A 21,255-nucleotide genomic window follows, 5' to 3' on the forward strand; every position below is an offset into this window, starting at 1 on the left:
TTTTTTTTCATAATATATTTGATAATGACATGATGCAAAAGGAAAACATTTACTGATTATAAATCAGAATATAGTTGGGTTTTTTTTAGAAGATAATGGTTTGGGACAGGGTCGGGAGACCTTGGTCAGCTACTAGGTTAGTACTACACATTGTATAATATTGATTGATGATCACTTTAATATCTTTCTCCCATCATCTATTTAGAGATTATGAAATGGATCAAGGTCATTCCGCCCTCTTACATAAGTAGCATTAATGTAATTAACCTTCAAAGTAGTTTGCCAACACACTAGTGCATCTAAGCTACATAAGTATGAGTACTACAAAAATTTGATACTTTTTTGTGGGAGATACCAATATTTTCAATGATCGTCTCTGTATGAGGTTGTCCTACTAGGACACACTTCTATTTGGATGTTGTGCCATGCATTTATCAGGGTTCTTTGCTAATCAAGAAGCATGGGTGATCTTAAATGTATTAACGTTACAATCTTTCCTCCTAATATCTGCTTGGAGATTTAAAGGAGCCAATCAGGAGTTACTTGCAGTCATTGGCCTCTTACTTAGGTTAATTGTGAACCCATTAACCTCTGTGAACCCATTAACCTGTATTTAAGTACATGTAGTCTGCATGCCAATGCACCCAGGCTACTACCATGGACACCCATAGACTATGATAGAGAACTTTCCGTGGACTATCTAAATGTTTTTACACATTTACTGCCAAGTTTAGTATTGGCTAAGAGTTTTAGGAGTTTTTCCCTTAAATATAAACCCTCAAAACCAAGCAGGTTAAAAATTTAGATTTTTAACCTTGACAAAACTAAACCCATGGCTTGTTGCACGCCTTTTTAGACATTTTGAACATCTTTCTTATGGTGCACTTTTTTCTGTTTTCCTCGCCATCCAATTGCATGAAAAGACGCGCCATACATCTGCTTGGAGATGGGATATGACTACCCAATCAGAGATTGCATCATCTGGCTACTGGGAGCGTCTTCGCGCGTTATTTGTGGAATAACTCATTCTTGAACAAAAGGGGTAACGTTATGAATACTAAAGTTTTAGATGTGCTTCTCCATTTCTTTCATCCTTCCAACAAGATACATTATTTATACAGCATCTTTTTAGATAAGTTTTGACTGGTTATTTTACAATTACAGTGAAAGATTTGCGTTTTTATATCTTTTATTTGAGAATGACACCCCTTCTCTGGACGCAACCATTTCCTGAACCACTTCCGGGGACAAAAACCGAAGGGCCAAAATGCATTTTAACTTTTACAGCCATTGTTGGACTACGTGCCCTGTAGCATGTACCCGTCTGCTGCCGAGGTATTCTGAGACTGAACTTCCTGTCGCAACTTGAATTTTTTAGACAGGCTGGCGTTTCTCACGTAGTCTTCGCAAGGACGTTGGTAGACATTGCCCTTTCAAGGTCCATTCAAAGACCAAAGGACGTCTGGTCGGACAAGTTGCATCATAAATAACGCGCAGCAGATTGTGTTTGGAACGGCATAGAGCAAGATATTGCAAGTCGACCATAGCTAAACAACGGCGGAGAAAACTGCCCAGAGTTACGATGTCTCTACGATCAACAAGAGAGTCGCTGAGGACGGAATTTTCCACTCCGGTGTGGAGGTTGGGGATGCTGGTCTTGAGGGTGGCGATGTTGTACACGGTTAGCCTGCTCTTCATTCTGGGGTGTCTGCTGGTTTCTTGCGTCTTCAAGGTCAACAACAGCAACGTCTTCGACGAACAAAAAGAATCCACGGAAGAAAAGCGTCGGCAGTCCTGCCCAGGGAGGATCCACCAAGAACATGCCACGACGAAACAGCGGGGTGCGAGAACATTACAACAGAGTGCATGAACGTTCTTCAGTTGACTGTTTGAAATGGCTCAGAAAAGCTGGCTCTACGCACAACGCCTGCACTGGAGACTGAAAAAAAGCAGTATGGATTTAGTTTGTAGTTTTCCTGTCTTTTTGTGCAACTAGATTGAAACCTGATAGTTGCTCTGTTCTTTCTCTGAGCAAAGAGTTTCATCTGTTCTTTGTCAAGAATAGGCTTCGGCTACCTTAACGAGGTTAAAACTCATTGCTTTTCACGTGTTTTAGACGTTTTTATAGGTCTATCCTTTTTTTTTTTTGAACCATTGGTATCATTTTTTTTACTAATTTTAGGGTGGCGTTTTTAAATACTGCCATGCACATCTGATATTGTATGATTATGACAGTGGTACTGTATAGTGTTACTGTCTTGCAGCCACCAAAAGATCTGCTTGGAGATTATGTTGACAAACGACAGGTAACGTTACTGTATGGCTAAATTTACGGAAGCTGCTAATATATTTTGTTATCCGTCAACGTTTATAAACAAGACCAATGCAATGGATCATTGGTGTACATTGGTGCTAAAAGTGAGCCATATCTTGTCTCTATCAGACTCCAATAGATTGCTTGGGCGGTCATAGAATGCATTACCTCTTGTGATTCTACATGTATTACTTTAGCAATTAGATAGTCATTATTGGACTCTGGGGAATGGGCGGTGTTTAACTTTTGATTGACAACACTGTGGATTATGACAACAAAGCAAGCTGACGACTTCACGTGGTGGATCGGTTGTTCACGTGATGGACGCGTGTACAGAGCGTGATCAGCTGCATGCACGTGTGGCAGCACGTGCTATTAGACACCTCTTGAGTAGTCTATACCAGACTCATTGACTTGCTGGAAGATTTAGATCTTGCCCAAATAGACTACTACCCATAGGAGTTCCATAGAGTAACATACATGTATAGGCAACCCTTTGCAAGATCTGAGGTACTGTTCAGCCAATTTCTACCACTATTATAACTTTTAACGTTATACTAGTATATAAAGTATTTTTCCGAGAGCCAAAGAGGTCTGCCAAGTCTGGTTTGCCAAGTCTGGACGAAAAAAGTCTCCACCGGTACAAATTTGCCAAAATGTTTGATTATTAATTTCTGTATTCACAAGGAGATACGTTCGTAGATATTGACAACTATCAAGAAGGGACTGATAGAGACTATTAACAAAGATAAACTTGTAAATATTATAAAAGTAATTTTTTACCCCCAAGTCTATTGATAAGACTGTTGCATTGTGATGATTGAGACAGTTATTATTGATATGAATGAATAAATAGACTTGATAAGTCTACCTAACTGTGTGTTGTCTTTCCTTATCTCGTAGCCTGGTCGGGTGAACCGTAACGTAAACATTAGTAAGGGGGCGGATCCACCCAATTAGCGCAAAGGTAGCCTGAAATCCAGCCTTGTTAGCTATATCGGCGGGGAGCGACTTTTGGGAGGAGGAAACACATGGCTAACACTACAGTAACGGCCGGATTTCGGGCTAGGGCAAATGAAGAAATGGAATCTAACACTGATAAGACTGAGAGGTTAAAAAGGGGCCAGGTACAATATCTGCCTGTACACGTGTTACCAAGGACATTCTACAAATCTCCTTCGTGTTACAAACACTGTGTAGTGCTAAGGTGACAATTCCCAGTTACCATGGTGACAGACGTCTGGTGCAGGTCATTGACCTTATGGTCGCGAACACCCCTCCCAGTGACTTCGTGCTAGTCCTGTCCCTGGTGCTGAACGTATATTCACACTGACGATTTATGAGACCGGTACGTTGAAGAAGGTTAGACATCCAAGTAAACCATATTCGCAGACAATTCAAACTCTAGTAAATGGATAAAATACGGAGATTAGTTCCAGACAATTTTCTTCAGCTTCACTAACGATAGAAAGTTTCGTCACTCGAACATGAAGAAGATGACTTTGAAATTGGACCGTCTGTATTTCTGTAGTCTCTCTTTTCCACCTTTGTCCAGAGGTGACAAAAGCTCAAGCTACCTGCCTCAATAGACCAATCCGTACTGCCCATCACAATTAGCAGTTTAATCAATGAGAGAATTGCAATTATAGCAATTTGACCAAAAGGAAAGTGACTGCATGTCCGTCACGCATTGGCATTTTCCTGTTTCTTCTTGTTGCATTTCTACGTTTTGATTGTTGTCAAACTTCGTAACTTTTCACTACTTCACAAACACACCAATAAAGAAATTTACAAACGCCAACGGAAAACTAGCTCATCCCCTTTAGCGCCTTCCTTGGAAGAAGTCACCAGGCCATGCCCACACCCTGCCCACACCCCCTCCAATGAACCACATTGGTCCGTCCGACTTCGCTTCCTGGCGTCAACCTGTAACCGCTAACTTTGAACTCCAAGCAGATGGGGGTCGTATCATTCTCCAATTTGCCCCTTCCACCGGCAACCCACCCTCCTCACACACAATCCTTTCAAGAAATCTAAAGTTTCCTCTCCCGACATCTGCTTGATGAAGCAAAAAAAACTTAAAGTCAAGGTCAACGTCCTCTGACCCTTTGCGCACGGCGCAGGTGTGAAAGGTCGCCAGCTCAGCAGGCAAGGAAGCAGGAAGTTTGTGTGTCTTCTTCGCCGCGGCTCGACCTAAATAAAGAAAACCTCAGTCTGATCCCGCTGGATCGTCTCTGTCAAGTAGAAAGAGGTCATTCTTGAGGAGAAATAGCGCACGGATTTAGGGATAGAACAAGTAGGAGGTAAGCTTCCCATATGGACATTGCCTTTTAACGTTAACTTTACCTCAAATTAACACACACAGGTTGCAGAAGCTATACATAAGCGTTACATGTAGCACCTGTTAACAGTACGAGACACGTATTAGTGATAGGAGAGTGACTCTTTTGACTGCTCTGAAAAGTTGTTTATACGGTTTACATCGGACCTGAACTTTGGCACAGAACAGCAACATTATGTTAATTAGCCCCCTCAAGTTCTGGTCACGTGATCATTTGCTGATTAACAGGTTGTAGAATAACAACATTTTAGATGAACTGTGAAATAACTGAGAAATATTCTGGGCTCTGCAGCATGTTATAGTGTATTGATATATATTAAATGTTTTTATTTTGTTGTTTTTTTGCAGGAAAGAACAAGATGGCACAACCTGCAAATGCAGAGATTGAAAGGGTGAATATGATAATCGCAATCAGAAATCTGCAATATGAATATGGTACTTTCAATCAGAAATCTGTAATACATGACATTGCTATTGTTTATCTAATGACATTTCTCCTTTATGCAAGAAATAAATTACTGCATGCAGAAGATATGTATCATTCAGTTTTAAGATTTTACTGTCTGTTGATTTTATTGGAAACAAAGTTTTTTGGTTCTTAGATAAGTAGAACCAACTATTGACACGAGAGTATAACATGAGCCACATTAAAAAGATTACATGTACTTCTCCCACCTGTTTTTCAGGCATTTTACATCGCTAAGGAGTATAAACGATATGAGGACCCACGAGCTGGTGACAAGATCCGAGCGATTTGTCGAGAAATCAAAATCAAGCACAACATTGCAAACATGGAGTATCAGGTCAGTCAGCAGATAGTTGTAAATCATTCTAGTTGTCCTAACTTCTACTTCTCTAGTACTGCCAAATATAATGGATGAGGAAATGGATTCTCTTCTCTTATAGATGTCCTCCATACTCTTTATGTAAGTTGTAATCTGCCAAAAAGTAATTGATGGTACATGTATATTTATTTTAGATGAGTGTCTTGGTTTCTTATAGCTCAAGGAAAGTTGATTATATGATAGAGAAAGCGAATATTATGAGACAAAGCAAAGAATCAGGCTTTCAGTCATCTATCACACAATATTGAAGACCATTTAAGCTAGTGTGTTATAACAAGGTTGTCTTGTGGTTAGGGTTGTCAGAACCTGATGGTTCTGGGTTCAAATCCCTGGCAGGCCCCAGGGTTGTGTCCTTGGGAAAGGCACTTTACACCTATTTCTTCACTCAACTCAGGTGCAAATAAGTACCTGGCGTCCGTTAGGGATGTCCTCTTGGATGGGACGTAAAGCTGAGGTACATGTGTTTGAGGTCAAAACATTTATCAGTATGTAACAGTGGGGGGTTTGGCGCTACCAACTGACCCGGCCGATGGGTCTAGACCTTTTCGGCCGAGTGGTTAGAGGAGTCTGAAGCTGGTGCTCGGGAGGTCGTGGGTTCGAACCCAGGCCTGGGACCAGGAGGGTTTTTATATGTTTCAGACTTTCTACTGCTCGCCCATTTCTTACAGTGATTCCCACACCGGCCCTAGGAGTTCTGGCAAAGAGTGCTTTCTACTGCTCGCCCATTTCTTACAGTGATTCCCACACCAGCCCTAGGAGTTCTGGCAAAGAGTGCTGCTCCAGGGATGTCGAATTCGGAAGATTTGAGGACGAATCTTGAAAACTACTCCCCCTTTGAAAAGAAAAGGGGGAGTAGTGTAACAGTGGGGGGTATCCTCCACAACTGGCGTCTTGGGCGGCATGTTTGTATTGATAATTTGCGCTGATTGCATCCTTTACTCTGACTGATCACTATGTTAGTACCACAAGGGTAAGGAAGTGAGCAGGTGTCAGAACAGTAGCAATCAGAAAACTGAGTTTGTAATCAGCAAGACAGAAAACAGGCTAAATATCGAAGCGTTGCCTGTGAAGCTTTTGCTGTACAGAAGCACAGCAAGGTACAGAAGCACAGCAAGCTGCCTAAACATAATGAATATATATTGTACATATAAGCATATTGCAAATACATCCATAAACTTTAAGGCTAATTGCAAGCACATGTAACATAGAAATAGTGATGAAAAATACAACAGTGTTCCTTTAGTGTACTACATTTATTGTGTTTGACTTTTTTATTTTGAGGCGGTCAAATTAGACCACTCCAGGACCTATAAAATATGCACATGTAGGTAGGTTATTTGATTTTAATCGTAGAATTGTTTCTTCGTGGTCATGAATAATGATAATGAATGTCAGGTCAGGTCAGTTCAGTTCAGTTAGTTCAGTTTTACTTGGAAATTCACTGGCATGTCACGTACCCAAATTCAGTGAAGTATATTAATTGAATTTTCCTAGTCACTTTTTTTCACAAGTTTGGAGTAAGAAAATTTGCAATGTACCATCTTGTACAAAGTTGTGAAGTCAGTTCATAGATGTTTGTTTTCTCCAGGAACGGCCAAACGGTACCCTGTACTTCCTCATGCGTGGCCGAGCGAACGATGTGGAAATAGCCATCGCACTGCTTCAGCGTCGACTCACCAGGGTAAGTGTTCAAGCAGAGGGACATGCAAACTGTGGCAGCAACACTAGCTGGGGGTTGATCGTCTGGTGTCTGCAGACTAATTTTGTCAGACAGCCTTATGATGAATGCAAAACAAGTATTTCTGAAAACGTTAAACTTCATATACCATCAAGTGTTTTTGCCCAGCCTTCCTGAATTTTAACTCTTAATCATTGCCAACTGTCCAAAATTTACCATAAAATGTTGCCAGAATCTCCCCATGCAGACCCTCTGATGTGTCATAATGTTTGCACAACTTTGCTGACTTCAGGAATTTACCCTTAACCATCACCAACCGTCCAAAATTTACCATAAAGTGCTGCCAGGATCCCCCATGCAGACCCTTTTATGTGTTATAATGTTTGCACAACTTTGCTGACTTCCGGAAATTACCCTTAAGCATTGTCAACAATCCTAAATTTACTGTTAAGTGTTGCCAGGATCCCCCCCTGCAGACCCTCTCAGTCATAATGTTTGCTCAAACTTTGCTGACTTCAGGAATTAACCCTAAAACTTAGAAGAGTTGCCAGGATCCCCCATGCAGACCCTCTTATCTGTCGTAATGTTTGCACGACTTCAGGACAGACGCCAAGCGAGTGCGGACCTCCCCGAGGGCGTCTCGGCGCTGACGGTGGAGAACCTGAGGCGACACGACAGGGAGCTGGTGGAGCGAAGACAGTTCGGATGTGCGCCGTGCGACAGCACCTGGTGGAAAAAGGTGTTCGAGCACAAACCGGTGTCCAAGTAGGTGTTCTCACTGATTTTTAATCACTTTTTTAATCGCTAAGGCCATACAAGATTTGATTATATGGATGACATTCTCTGGGCACCCCCAAAAGTGATGCAGGGGTGACGAAAAATTGGGTCTGGATGGTCTGTTCTGGGTCATGAAAGAACCCCCCTTCTTGGAAGTGGCTCAGTCCACCAACAACATATCACACCTTCAGTCTTGGTAGTCTTTTCCCCACCGATCACAGGTATATCATTGATTGTACCAAATTAAAAAAAAAAAAAGAACCACCCAATATTGCTAAGCAAAGTTTGCCAACCTTTAATTATTGTTAAATGTTTGTAAAAAAGATTGTTTATGGTTTTTATGTTTTGATTTTATGGTACAACACGTGTCTTGTTGTAACCTGCCAATCCATTCTTTGTTACAGTACTGCATATTCGTTTGAAAAATTGAGGAAAGATTTTTTGGCGACGTCTCAGGGAGGAGCCTAATGGCACAATATTGTGTGCAGTTTGCAAGAATTCTAGGAATGGTACAGGCTATTTGTCCACAGGCATGGAATGTCCACAGGCATGTCTCTGACCCACATCTATGCCCACATTCCTGGAAACCCTTGGGAAGACCTGTCTGTCCCGGATGGCCCTACTTTCTGTGACTCCGTGCCTTGTTCACTATACACTCAAGGGTGCACTGTATCTGTACCAAGTGTTCCTCAAAATCATGAAATGACGGCAGTGCCATGCAAACAATAACCCTAACAGCAGCCACCGTCGCCATGGCAATGTATGTTTTCATTGCCAGTCTTGTCTATAAAGGTGGTAACCATGCACTGTTTTGTTGTGACCCAGGTGTAACAGGTGCCATGTGAAGTACAATCCCATTCCTAAGGACCAGGAGTATGGCATCGGCAAGTTTACCTGCCAGCACTGTGGTAACACCTTCACAGGCTGGGCACAGTACAACAAGCCTGCAGACTGCCACAACTGCAAGAATGTACAGGTCAGGGTAACATGGCAGTCTAGTTACAGCGTGCAAAATTTATAATAGTATCAGTTAACTAAAGGCTGTTAGAAATATCGTCAAAGGCTTATGTATGTAACATTACTTAATTTGAGGAATGTAGTAACTTATAGGTGGGGCAACCTAAAATTCTGATGGGCAACCTAACTTTGCCACTGGGCAACCTGGTTCAAAAAAGCATTTTGTACACTGAGTTTGAAGATTAAATGAACAAACCAGGATAAATCATTGAATGGACGAATGAAGGAAATAACAGGTGGTTGAACAGAACTGTGATTTGTGTCAAGGAAGGTTAGACAATTATTGCAGGTAATGAGATGCCACTTTGCCAGTCACTTACAAAATGCAGTGGAAGCTACCTGAAACATTTGACCATTTTAAAAATCTATCCAGTTGCTTGTGTGACTGTTACTTTAGTCTGTTTTGTGTCTTCTACACTTAGCCCATACATATTGAGTGTAATTCGCCATTTTAATTCCATGTAATGCATTGTAGCTACCCAAAATTTATCGTAAAGCATAATGGGGAGGCTTTAATTCAGCGTGATACGTAGCCTGCTCTCAATTTAGCGTAGAGCGTAGAGCCATCACACTGTGACAGAAGTGTAATTTTGTTCTTGCAGGTGTATCCCACAGAGGGCAGTATCGGGCCACGGCAGCCTGGTCCCCGTCTGCGTACTCGAAACGTCCACTCCTGCAGCATGTGTCAGTTTGGGCAGCTGCACCCTTGTCCTGGCTACAGGAAGGTACTAGTACATGTAGTCGCTTTCTAGGAGACGTAGTATGTACTAGATTAAAGGCATCCAATTTAATTTCAGGGCAGAAGATGCTGGATTTTCAATGTCAATTTGCTGGTCAATTCAATTCCTTTAATGTACCATTATTGACAGTAACTTGAGTCAAGCCTATTCCAAAGTGTACTGATATCTGTGAAGCAAAAATGCGATGTTGCTGACGAAAAACAGTTGCTAATCATATACTCAGGTTCTAGGTATTGCTGGGCGGAACCCAAAAAATAGAGACACCTCACATAACTCTTTTGGGGGCTATTTCGCACGCTTGAAGTATGGAATGATGACAAAAATGTGCTAACAAATGTCGGGAAATGTCAATATCGGACGAATTTCCTCATCCTGAATATTTGTTTTGTTTTGCCGCTCACCAGCATAGACATGGCGCACCCCCATCTTGTGTGCTAATGGTAAAGAGGGGTAACACCAACCAATATGGTTGACCGATGATGATGATGATATTGACATATGTACTCTGTTGCAGGTGTTGGTTGCCAGTACGCCCCACATCAGCACCGGCTCCACAGTCTCCACCTTCCTCACACAGGCCACCGACCTGGAGGCAGAGTACAGAGACGCAACATAAGGCCGCAAGTCAGCCGCACGATAGTTTTCATCTATGTTAAATCAATCATCTACAGGTGTCCAGAACTGTAGCATGGCTGTAGTAGAGACATCTTTCTCCAGGATCTATCTATGTTATTAGACAGACAAGATGTGTCAACAATTACAGTAAATTTGTTTTCTGTTGTTTGCAAATGCAGTTTGACAAAACTTTTTTGACAATCAAACAGGTGTGCGACCTTCAAGAAATGTTGAGATCAGACATGGGTCAACCAGGTCAAGGGTTATGCAGACTCCCTAGCTCCTCTGACCCTTTACTGACATCACATTTTCAGAGGTGTCAGATAGTTAAGTGGGTTATAGCACATGCATATTAAGCACTTTGAGGAAGACCAAAGTTTTGGCCAAGAATTTGTCTTGTTGAGCCAGTTTTCTAATCTTTGAATCAAAAGTATCACTTCAATCATAAATTTAGCCCGTAACTGGAAATGCAGTACTTTTCTTCTCCTGTTTGCATGGTACTGTCGGAGATTATCTAGAGTTTTAATAATCTTTATAATCAAGAAAGGAAAATAGAAAGACTGTCTGAATGGCGCAGTGTCAACATTTTTCTTAACAGGAACTGTGGAACTTTCTCTGTTCGGGTAGTGACTTCCTCTTTGGTACTTCCCAATTGAGATTTTCTAAAAAATAGAATCACATAAATTTCAAAGGTTTTAATTATCTTAAGATTGAAAGTGGAAAAACTGTCTATGGAACAGTGTAAACATTTTTCTTAGCACAAAATGCAGTACTTTCTCTGTTTGGGCACTGTTGGAGATTATCTAGAAACTAAAGTTTATAAGTTTATAGTGCCTAAAGTTTATAAAGGTTTATATCTCAATCAAGATCAGAAAATGGAAAAAAATGTCTCAATGGCACATTGTCAAAATTTATCTTGAGTTAATCGTAAGAAATTCACAAGGAGAATGTCCTGGACATGGTTGGGGGATGTCTTAGATGCAGAGGTCAAAAGGTCAAGGGTATTGCTTAAGTGTCTTGAGACAATCAAAAACAACCAGGATTGGCTCCTGAATACAGACTTAAAGGGACAGGCAATAAAATTCAAGTTTTACCTTAAATTTGAACCACGAATTGTTTTTTCATGATGTAACCAAAGTAAAAGAAGAAGTTATTCTCAAATGCAGTGAATTTATGAGATTGTATGAAATCCTATTCAAGGTACAATTGTACTTAAATTACTACTTTATGAATCTCAATGGCTGTTTTGCCTTTATTGATTTAGATACAATATTTTTAGAAGTTTGACAACATTTCTTTGTATCAAAGTATTTTATGATTAAAAGATTTTATGATGTAAATGAAGCTAGATATGAAATTTAGATCCACTTTGAAAATTTTCATAATTGTATTTTTTACAATGAGATGATAGATACAGACAACTTTTAAGCTACTTTGCCGGACAAGTGTATATGTAATGCTAAGGAAATTGTGAGGACCAAATATGATGTCACAGAGCTACATTGACAAGTAGGCTATGTTAGTGAAAAATGTTGAGATTTTACTGTAGTTACCAAACAAATCTGAAGATTCTTAGCATAAATTCCTGAGTATTATTAAATTAGAATCAAAATTGGTAGTATATATATATTGGGCCAAAGAAATGTTCAATTTTTTTGGTGTGATGTATTCTGTGACATATTCACTGGAAGTAATAGATGTTAAAAAGTCTACAGGGTTGCCTGTTACATTTGACATTTTCTGTCATTTCAGCTTAGGAGTTGTGGCTTAGATGCACATTATTGCAATATCTATATGCTTAACTATCCTGTGGTGTATTGACCAATATGCAGTCAATTTGTTTTATCTTGTTTGCAAATGCAGTTTAAAAGTTTTTGACAATCGAACAGGTGTGTGAAAACCAGGAAGCTTTAATGTCACAAAGATCTGCCATAATTTGATGCTGTGAGCCACATTCTGAAATGTATCATTTGAGGAAAAGCAGCAACACAGATATATATATATTGGGTAATGCATTTTTCTACCTTTAATCAAGGAGGTTATAGTGCTTTAAATACAGTTTGATTATGTGTTTACTGGAAATGCCAGAGTACTACTATTGTATCTTTCTTTTTGTGGAGAATAAGATCATCTGATACATGCAAATGAGGGTTTCGTTTGTATACTAGTAATGAATGACAGACCTTTATACTTCAGCAGTCATAAACGTTAACATCATTTGGTGAAGGTATGAGATCGCAGAAGTCTTGTTATTTATTTCTGTTAGAAGCATAATTTGGTCAGAGGACTATGGTAACGACAAAATCTCACTTGAGTATGACAAGGAAATAGAATATGGTATATCAAGTGAAAGCTTTAACATTAATGCACAGAAGCATTCAGCGTTATCCTTTGTTTGCTAAACAGACGGATATATTTCTACTAGGCCACAGCTTAAAGTGGCTCTGATTCGTTGTAAACCGCCACCTAGCAAATGTCTCTTGAACTGCAGGGAGGAGGTTGTGCAAATACGTGAGCGCGCCTCGGACAAACACTGTCGAACTTGACGAGCGGCTCCGTGAAGACTCGTATATTGCTTTAGAAGGTAAGAAATTCGAGTGGGCGCGCACATTTCCAGGAACCAGCCGGGCGACCCGGCGAATCGCTGCGCCACACGCGGTCTTCTCATCACCGCCTGGCAGAGAGGGCATTCCTCAGCCGGATCGCCTGACAAGCCGGCTGCGCGCTAATTTTAGAAACCATGTTCCAACACCCAAAAATACGTCAAAAACCGGGCAGCCGGTCTCCCTGTTGTTTACCACTCCACGGTGCGTGTCACTGACTAAAACTCGAGGCGCTCAGAAATATACAAGTGAACCGTTTTATATGTCCGTCCCCTCACGTGTACACAAGCTTCAAACTTCGTCCATTGACAAGGTGAGTGTGAAGTGAATTACCGCAAGTCTAATCGTTATATCAACATAGATGCCTGTCAATGGATAAGTATTGGCATTTCTTGGGTGGCCATGTTCAGTCCGAAACAATATGCTGCGCCATGACTTTGGCGGCAAATGAGTCATGACATGCATCTCTGATACGTTCTTAGGTTTGCCGTACATGTTAGAACGTTTAGCGGTAAGAGTCAGTTTTGTGAAGCACGCCATAAACGGGATGTTCCCGGCCGGCTGCGGTCCGGAGACGCCTGACATACTTCCACCATTCCCCCTTGTGGTGCGAGCAAGTTCGACATGGACCAGTCAAAATGAAGGGCGCCACTTTCGGCTTGGTGCCTCTCGGCTTTCGACTTGCAACAGCCTCCCGACAGACATAATTGAGCCATGACAACTTCCTTTCGGCTAACAAAGACATTTCGTATACGCGTACGAACCCCCTATAACAAATTAGAGCTAGATGTAGATAACAGCATTTTCCTCAGTTTCAGGATTTCAGGCATAGCACGACAAACGATTGCAGTGCATAACACACCTGTACTAGAGCAAACGAAACTTCATTCCCATATGTACATGTATTTTAAAAGTTTGCACGACGACGCAACCGCGTTTTGTTTCTCAAATTTTCTGTTACACGGTCGAAGCACAGCTTAAACAACTGGCCTTCACCAGTTTGAGGTCATCTGCAGAAAATACCATAATTTTATTCAACCATACATCTATACCAGCGCAGCGTCTGTAGTATTCTCCTAGCTAGCAAATGTGTGACTTGTATGTTGGAATGGTCTGCTTTTACAGCGTTTTCTGTCTGTCTAGTGATGTGCGTTTTCTTTTCTGGTTCTGGCCCTCAGTAGAAGACAGGCACTCTTCCAATGACAGCTGTGAGTCCGCTACGTGATCGCCTGGGTCCCGCGTGGCTATATATGAGCAAACAGGCTTCAAAACAAAGTCCGTAGAAATGCGAGCCCAAGGCAGCCGCAACACACGAAGGTCAAACGAGATTACTACGAAGCTAGAATCGACACAGACCAAACAAAAAAGCGGAAGACAGTTCAGTTCACTTGGCTCGAAGTTGAAACGCCCAAATCTGGATTAGTATCTACCAGAGTTACGTTTCCACTGAACCGGGACCCGGCCGGGCTGTTTGCGTGAATGAAAAATAAACAATCCATATCAAGAATATACACAAAAAAGTGCTCTTCATTGGTTCTTTTCTCTTTTTTGTTTTGTTGTCTTATATCATTGATATCAAACCTTTCGCTCCTGCAAACTGACCGGCCGGGCCCCGGATAGGAAATTACATGAGAAGTCTCTTTGAGTCGCTGGAAAATAACTAAAACTTACAATTAAGTATCCCCTCGGTTCACTTACAACCGTGGCAATTTATTCAGTTTATTTGGTCAATACTTATTATCTTATCAGGAACCCAAAGAGCCTGTAGAGACTATTGGATGAGAAGGTGCAGTATATTTGTTTCTACTCTTTCCTAGAGTCTCAAAAGCCCGCCGTAATACATTGACAGGTGCATTAAGAGGACAGCAAAGTCGACATAACCTCCTTACATTGAAACGAACTTGCTAATGTAGGGATCATGAGATCATATACACGGTTTCATGTAAACAAACATGATTCATATCAATAATGTATCGGATTCCCTTTTTATATAAGTGGAAAAATAAAACGGGGATGACATGGAAACGATCAACCGATCATATGAATGAACCTGAGTGATATCACTGTCAGAAAATGGATAAATATATGTCAATAGCAATAAATCTCTCCTATGGCAGTCGCCCATCTGTTGATAACGCGACAAGTTGACAAACATACGATCATCACTAACAGCTGATGGCCCAAGGAAAAGCCACACTGATGCCAAATCACTTCCTCTGACGCACGTTACGTTGTTATGAAGTCAGTATTTCATAATCTCGGATGTTGACTCTCTCGTATCGTACACTCACATGACCTTGTAATGTTTTTGTGATAAGATCCGTCCTGAAGATCTTGTTGGCCACGATCATAATTACAGCAATATAATAATTTGTTTATTGAGAACAATATTACATGCTAAAACCACATTGTAGGCAACTAAAAAGGCTCGCTGAATAGTGCGATTTTAAGCTATACATATACAAACAAAACACAAATAACAAATTCAAAGTATCATCCTTGTCATATAAAATAACACGGGGTTTCAAAGCATATTCAAGAGTCTTGCCAGGTATATGAAATCGGAAAAAGACGTCGCGACCTGACACATATAAAATGCATATCACGTTATGCTCACACCTAAGATTTTCGTGAGAAATGTTATATGCAAAGAGAAGTTGGTTAGGAAAGACAGTATGTATCATCGTCATCTGCTGAGAACGTAGTGTGTGTGTGAAACACTCGCTGGGAATGTAGCACCCCATCACTGTCATTCTTCCCATGTTCGCCATATCGAGTTCGGTGTTGTGTCTCGCCCCTAGATGTTGTTGTTGTTGTTTGTCCAAATAACGCCTGGTCACGTGGACTGTGCATGATGTTGTGTACTGTGTATGTGTGTGTATCGTTGGCCTTCTGAGAGGGACGCAAAACAAAAACAAACACACAAATATGGCGCGTGCGTTTGCTACGTGATCGTGTTGGCGTCTGTCCGAAATGTGTGGCGTCGAAGAACCTGCTACGAACCCTCTGGCCACGAGACAGACACTTGTACAGTAGTGTACTATTTACAAACGGTCTAATTAGTATCTTAATCTCCGTAGTGTGCATGTATATGGTTTTCAGCACTTAGCAAATACCCACAAATGACGCCATATAAACCCATGTAGGACGCCAGCTTTAAAACCGGCTGCGCTGTTCCAGTTCAAACAAGTGTTACGTCAGATAGATACCTCTGCTATTTTTGTCGGCCCATCTCCGTGCCCTGCGATATAAAAAGACCTGCGACAAGTCCACATAGTAGTTGAGTCCTACTCTGAGTTCCAGTCCCGATCACTGCAGATCAACGGACTAAAACTGAGCACCACCGATCGCGAGGTCTCCCAGAAGCGGATGGCCGGACTTAAGTCTGTCGGTACTTGTTAAGCAGCGATTCGGCAACTCGGACGTGAGTGTAATTACTTGATAACGGCGATTAGCGAATGTCGTGCAGTGGTCAGCTGTGTGGCTGGTACACAGCCAACCGTGTTGACAAGTACTTGTCGTGTTTCTGTGAACGGAGATCGGGTATCCATTCACCCGTATATCTTGAGCGTCGGCCTTGTGTACGAATTCACAGATTATCTTGAATTTTGTGTTTTTGGGTTAATTTTAATCCTCAAAGTCTCTTCTTTTGTTGTTTTTCAGTAAAGCGAGAAGAGAAGAATCTGGTTGTAGTTCCATCCACGATCGGGAGTTTTCTCGTCCACCATGGCCGGTCACCTGACCAGGCAGTCCTACATGAGCTCCAGTGACGAGGAGCCGGACATGCCGAAGTCGTCGCTGGTCAAAACGTACGACGGGAGTCACCTCGGGCTGGGGCGGCCCGACATCTGGCTCTGCACCGGCCGCCAGCGCTTCCGAACCCACAAGGACCTGCTGGCCGCCGAGAGCGACTACTTCCGCGCCATGTTCGAGTCAGGGATGCGGGAGTGCAAGCAGGAGGAGGTGGATCTGGAGGGGTTTTCGGGAAGAGTGTTCGAGCTCCTCTTGGACTTCCTCTACACGGGGAAACTGTCGGTGAAGAAGATCATGATCGAGGCGCTACTGGCCCACGCCAGCTTCCTGCAGATGCGCTCGGTCATGGAGCACATCAAGTACCGCCTGGACACGGAGAACTGCATGGAGGTCCTGACCTACTCGGAAGTGTACGGGGTGAGCGACCTGGAGGACAGCGCCTATCGTTTCCTGAAGGACCACTTTAAGAACGGGGAAGAAGTGATGGGTAAGTTGAAGTACGAGCAACAGGAGAGGTTCAAGGGGCAGTTGAGGAGATACCTGGTGGGCGTGGGAACGCACGCGGTCGACGTGACGTCGTTGTACGACGACCAATACCGACTCATTCACTACTTCGACGAGGACAAAGACACGTGGGAGAGGCTGACGGCTCTCCCCGCCGACTGCAGCACGATATCGAGCGGTATCGCGGTTCTCAACAACAAACTGTACGTAACGGGCGGGCAGGCGGACTTCCATAAGGTCATCAGCCAGTTTCCCGCCATGCAGGACAAGGCGTTCTGCTACGACCCCGCCGCCGACTCCTGGTCCGAGATCACCCCCATGCACCAGCAGAGAAAGTCCTTCTCTCTAGTAGCGCTAGACGGCAAGCTCTACGCGATCGGCGGCAGGTTTGTTTGTTTGTTTGTTTATTTGTTTGTTTGTTTTACTAGTATCTCACTTACTCACTCACTCACTTAGGTCTGCATGATCCTCTAAATTAGAGTAAATTTCACATTATATTCTTCCTGGAGTCAGTAGTGAATCATCAACTTTCAGTAAGTCCATGTATAGTATTTGGATCATGGTACACCGGGGCATGCCCTTACTCTTTTGCAAAAGGTGTGGTGGGTTCTTAAAACGTGCGTGAGGTGTGGCTCTCCCCAATCTCTATTGGGGGCTTGCATGGGGGGGTCCCGACAATGCTCTACGTTAAATTTTGAGAGCTGGCTACGTATTACACTGAACTCAGGAAACCTCCCGATTACGCTTTACGTTAAATTCCAAGTGGCTACAACGCATTACGTAAAATAAAACGGCGAATTACGCTCTACGCAAAAAGCGCCAATTACGCTCTACGTTGAATTAAAGTGGTCCGTCTACGCTCTACATAGAATTAAAACAGCTGATTACGCTCTACGGAAAAGGGCTTGCGGGCCCCCTCTATCTAACTTCCTATGCCCATGGCGAAGGACGTCCCTAACCAAAGCTAGGTACTCGTTTTCACCTACCTACTCCCACCCCCACCCCTTTCACAGGGGCTCAACATCGAGGCATGTTGGTGAGTTTGAACCATGGACCCTGGATTCTGTGCCAAACCCCCTATTAAACCATTACGCCACACTATCCCACGCAGGTTCGGGGACTACGCCCTGCAGACCGTGGAGGTGTACAGCCCGCGCACAGACACCTGGGACTTCGTCAGCCCGCTGCCCTACGCCTCGTCCGACCACGCCGCCACCACGTGCGCAGGACACATCTACGTGTGCGTGTGGCACCCGCCCAACACCACGGACATCTACAGGTAAGGCCCCACTCCCACTAGGTTAAAATTGATTCGCTTTGATCCGGCTTCGAGCCGGATCGAAGCCGGATGAAACCGGATGGAAGCCGGATCAAAGCGAATCAATTTGGTTCGATCCGGACAATTCTATCCTAATGGAAATGGGGTCTAAGTCTCATTCATTCACCCGGCTTCCAGACAGATGAAAGAATATATCGACTTATATTCAGTGCACGGAATTGTATCTTTAAGAACACTTATGCCTAATGCGAACATTTACACACGCTTAACCTGTGCTTGAATTTTTTGTATTTCTTGTAGCGGTTGTGACAAGTTCCGACGTATTTCTCTGACGGTGTTGTGCAACTTGGTCTATCTCATTTTGCCTCTGTTTTAGCGAGGCCGTTAAACACAGCAAAACACATTTCAATACAGGGGCATGCACAGTCGACTTTTAGATAACATTCTACACTTAATTGCACGGAGCTGCCTACGTTTTCGTCGACGTCCTTTGCGGATTTAGCCAACAGAAATACGATTGTCTCACACTGTGTCATCTTCAGGTACAGCCCGAGGACAGACAGGTGGGAGATGAAAGCCACCCTGAGGAGGACGCACAGCTACGGACACTGCATGGTGTCCTACAGGTAAGGGATGTCAGCAAACACATTGGGGGAACGTAGTTTGCCTGTGCGAAACTTTAGCGTCTCGTTTTAGCGTCCAATTCAAGTCATTAAGGTGACAACATTATTTGAGTCACACATCGTCATCACGTCCACGCCACCCAACCGGCAATTCCTATTTTGTCCCCTGTCCAGTTTTTTAAAAAGCATTTCTTCTTTATGTACATTTTGTACCCTCTGTTAGTAATGTATACGTTCTGTATTTGTTTTACCTTTTGCATTTTATAATGTCTTTACCTTTATTTAGTGGCGTCAAATACTTGAGTGCGTCACCACCATCACCATGTAATCTCTATACCACTTTCCGGCCGTCTCTGCAAGTTTGGCACAGTCTGTACTGTACATTGTTGTCAATGTCGAAGATTGAGTGACACATTTTGCCCATGTGTCTGCAGGGATGTGCTCTACGTCATCAGAAACGGGCCTGACGCAGACTTCCTGCGCTGTGAGATCGACTGCTTCAACGTCACGACCAACCAGTGGAGCTCTCTGAAGGGCCACTACATCAACCGGAGAGGCTGCCTCTTCAAGAGCGCCATCATAGGCAACACGGTCTACACAGTCAACAAACTCATGACTCTACCTTACACTATAGACGACGAGCAGTGGGTCTGTCAACCTTCGAAAGCTGGGTTTCCCCGCAGTGGAACGACTAACTGTTTCACGTTGTGTCTACCGAAGAAACCTCGTAAGGAGGTACCGGAGTGACCACGGGGAGCGCTCGGGCCAGGGCTGGCCCTGAGCCCGACGGGAGGTCGGGTTGTCTTGCCTTAGCGTGGCAGAGGATCACAAATGACATGTTTGACTTGCACCAATGGTTTATAAAAAGGGACACCGAATAGCGTGTTGATTTCACCCAAGTAAAAAATAGGAACTTGAAAGAATCTGTAAATTATTTAATCTAAGAAGAAGAAACTAAATCTAGACCAAAATAGGGTCTCTACGCAAAAGCTTCAATTGACCAACATCATGCAATGCAGATCGACCAATGAGAGCGTGGCAATCAGTGGTTCAACCAATGAGAACGTGGCTGCATGCCTGTCAAATATTTGCAATTTTACGTTTTGACGAAGGTGGGCGGGGCTATGGGATCGTGAACGTGAGAGGTCAGAGCTCTCAGAGAGATGGTAACGACTTTGGTTACTACGTGGGAAAGAAGAAAAAGAAGTAAGACTTGGTCAGATATGTTGGTGCACCAAAGTACAAAAGATTGAGATATGAGACATTTGAACAGTGGATGAATGGATGGAACTGACCGTTAATAACTGGCTTGGTAATTGCAATCAAGTTCAAAAGTGCAATGCGGAGCGACAACGTAGCGTCCTCTGGCGACTTTCAAAATAAATGCTTCTAACTTATGAACTGGTGGTCACGCCAGATTTTGTTCTCCACGCCACCAACAGTATGTATATAGATCTGGAATTTTACGGTACAAACTATGTTGAAGATGATACCTTTAATTGATGATCATTAATTATTACGTGTGTACATGTATATTTATATATATATGGAATACTACAATTCATGATGTTTTATGATTATAGGAAAAGTCTATAAACGGATTGAAAGTACATTGCTGTGCAATTTATTTCACCCATAATGTTATTGCTTCAAGTTCTTGTAATAATGTGAACTCAGATGTTCATTGATGGTTAGTAGTTGTTATTGTTGTTGTTAGGACTTGTTGTTGGCTGTTGAGCATGTTGGAAAGCATGTAAAAAGACAAATGGTATTGTATTTTGTATTTTCCAATCAGTTTTGTTACATATAAATTTTAACGGTATTTTGCTTTTCATGATATTGTCGTAAAACCGAGGACATCAGGTTCTATGTAGTACAGATACGTCATATCCGGTTAGAACATGCGTCACATCCTGTACAGAGATGCATGTACAAAATGTATATGACTCAGAGAAATCTTATTGAAATGTAAAGGCAAGAAAAACTGTTTAATGACACTTATTGTGCCGCGTCTTCTTACTTGTTCGTGTTCCTTTTTGCCGGGGCTGCATATAGTATCGCGTTCGATGTTTGGATTGTTGGGTGTTCGATGGTTGGGTGGGTTTTGGGTGGCAAAAAGCAATCAGTGACACAAAATGGATACACAAATTTGGTTAGACCGCATTT

General features: G+C 42.6%; 2 protein-coding genes across 3 annotated transcripts; both read left to right on the forward strand.

Annotated features, from left to right (window-relative positions):
• Positions 1–4,413: 4,413 nt before the first annotated feature.
• On the forward strand, positions 4,414–12,302 carry LOC109485515 (repressor of yield of DENV protein-like). The gene is made up of 8 exons (XM_019789205.1): positions 4,414–4,617; positions 5,004–5,047; positions 5,342–5,458; positions 7,089–7,181; positions 7,780–7,943; positions 8,781–8,931; positions 9,575–9,697; positions 10,227–12,302. Exons 2-8 carry the CDS (start codon positions 5,015–5,017, stop codon positions 10,326–10,328), a joined length of 783 nt encoding a protein of 260 aa, XP_019644764.1. The 5' UTR covers positions 4,414–4,617; positions 5,004–5,014; the 3' UTR covers positions 10,329–12,302.
• Positions 12,303–13,063: 761 nt separating this feature from the next.
• LOC109485514 (kelch repeat and BTB domain-containing protein 13-like) lies at positions 13,064–21,086 on the forward strand. 2 transcript variants are annotated; one of them, XM_019789203.1, is made up of 5 exons: positions 13,064–13,243; positions 16,594–17,573; positions 18,299–18,466; positions 19,009–19,092; positions 19,524–21,086. In XM_019789203.1, the coding sequence occupies exons 2-5, from the start codon at positions 16,657–16,659 to the stop codon at positions 19,834–19,836; spliced, it is 1,482 nt and encodes a 493-aa protein (XP_019644762.1). In that variant the 5' UTR covers positions 13,064–13,243; positions 16,594–16,656; the 3' UTR covers positions 19,837–21,086. The 2 variants fall into 2 exon arrangements, with proteins under 2 accessions (XP_019644762.1, XP_019644763.1); XM_019789204.1 differs by lacking the exon at positions 13,064–13,243 and adding an exon at positions 16,034–16,354.
• The last annotated feature ends 169 nt before the right edge of the window (positions 21,087–21,255 follow it).

The sequence above is a fragment of the Branchiostoma belcheri genome, unplaced genomic scaffold (genome assembly GCF_001625305.1).
Source record: "Branchiostoma belcheri isolate BF01 breed outbred unplaced genomic scaffold, Haploidv18h27 scaffold76, whole genome shotgun sequence".
In the NCBI taxonomy this organism is placed as follows: Eukaryota; Metazoa; Chordata; class Leptocardii; order Amphioxiformes; family Branchiostomatidae; genus Branchiostoma; species Branchiostoma belcheri.

Coding starts and splice junctions, on each gene's coding strand:
- LOC109485515 (XM_019789205.1), top strand. CDS start 5,015: ATGGCACAACCTGCAAATGCAGAGATTGAAAGG. Junction 5,459..7,088: donor TTGCAAACATGGAGTATCAG/GTCAGTCAGCAG, acceptor TGTTTTCTCCAG/GAACGGCCAAACGGTACCCT. Junction 8,932..9,574: donor ACAACTGCAAGAATGTACAG/GTCAGGGTAACA, acceptor TTGTTCTTGCAG/GTGTATCCCACAGAGGGCAG.
- LOC109485514 (XM_019789203.1), top strand. CDS start 16,657: ATGGCCGGTCACCTGACCAGGCAGTCCTACATGAGCTCCAGTGACGAG. Junction 18,467..19,008: donor AACACCACGGACATCTACAG/GTAAGGCCCCAC, acceptor TGTCATCTTCAG/GTACAGCCCGAGGACAGACA. Junction 19,093..19,523: donor CACTGCATGGTGTCCTACAG/GTAAGGGATGTC, acceptor ATGTGTCTGCAG/GGATGTGCTCTACGTCATCA.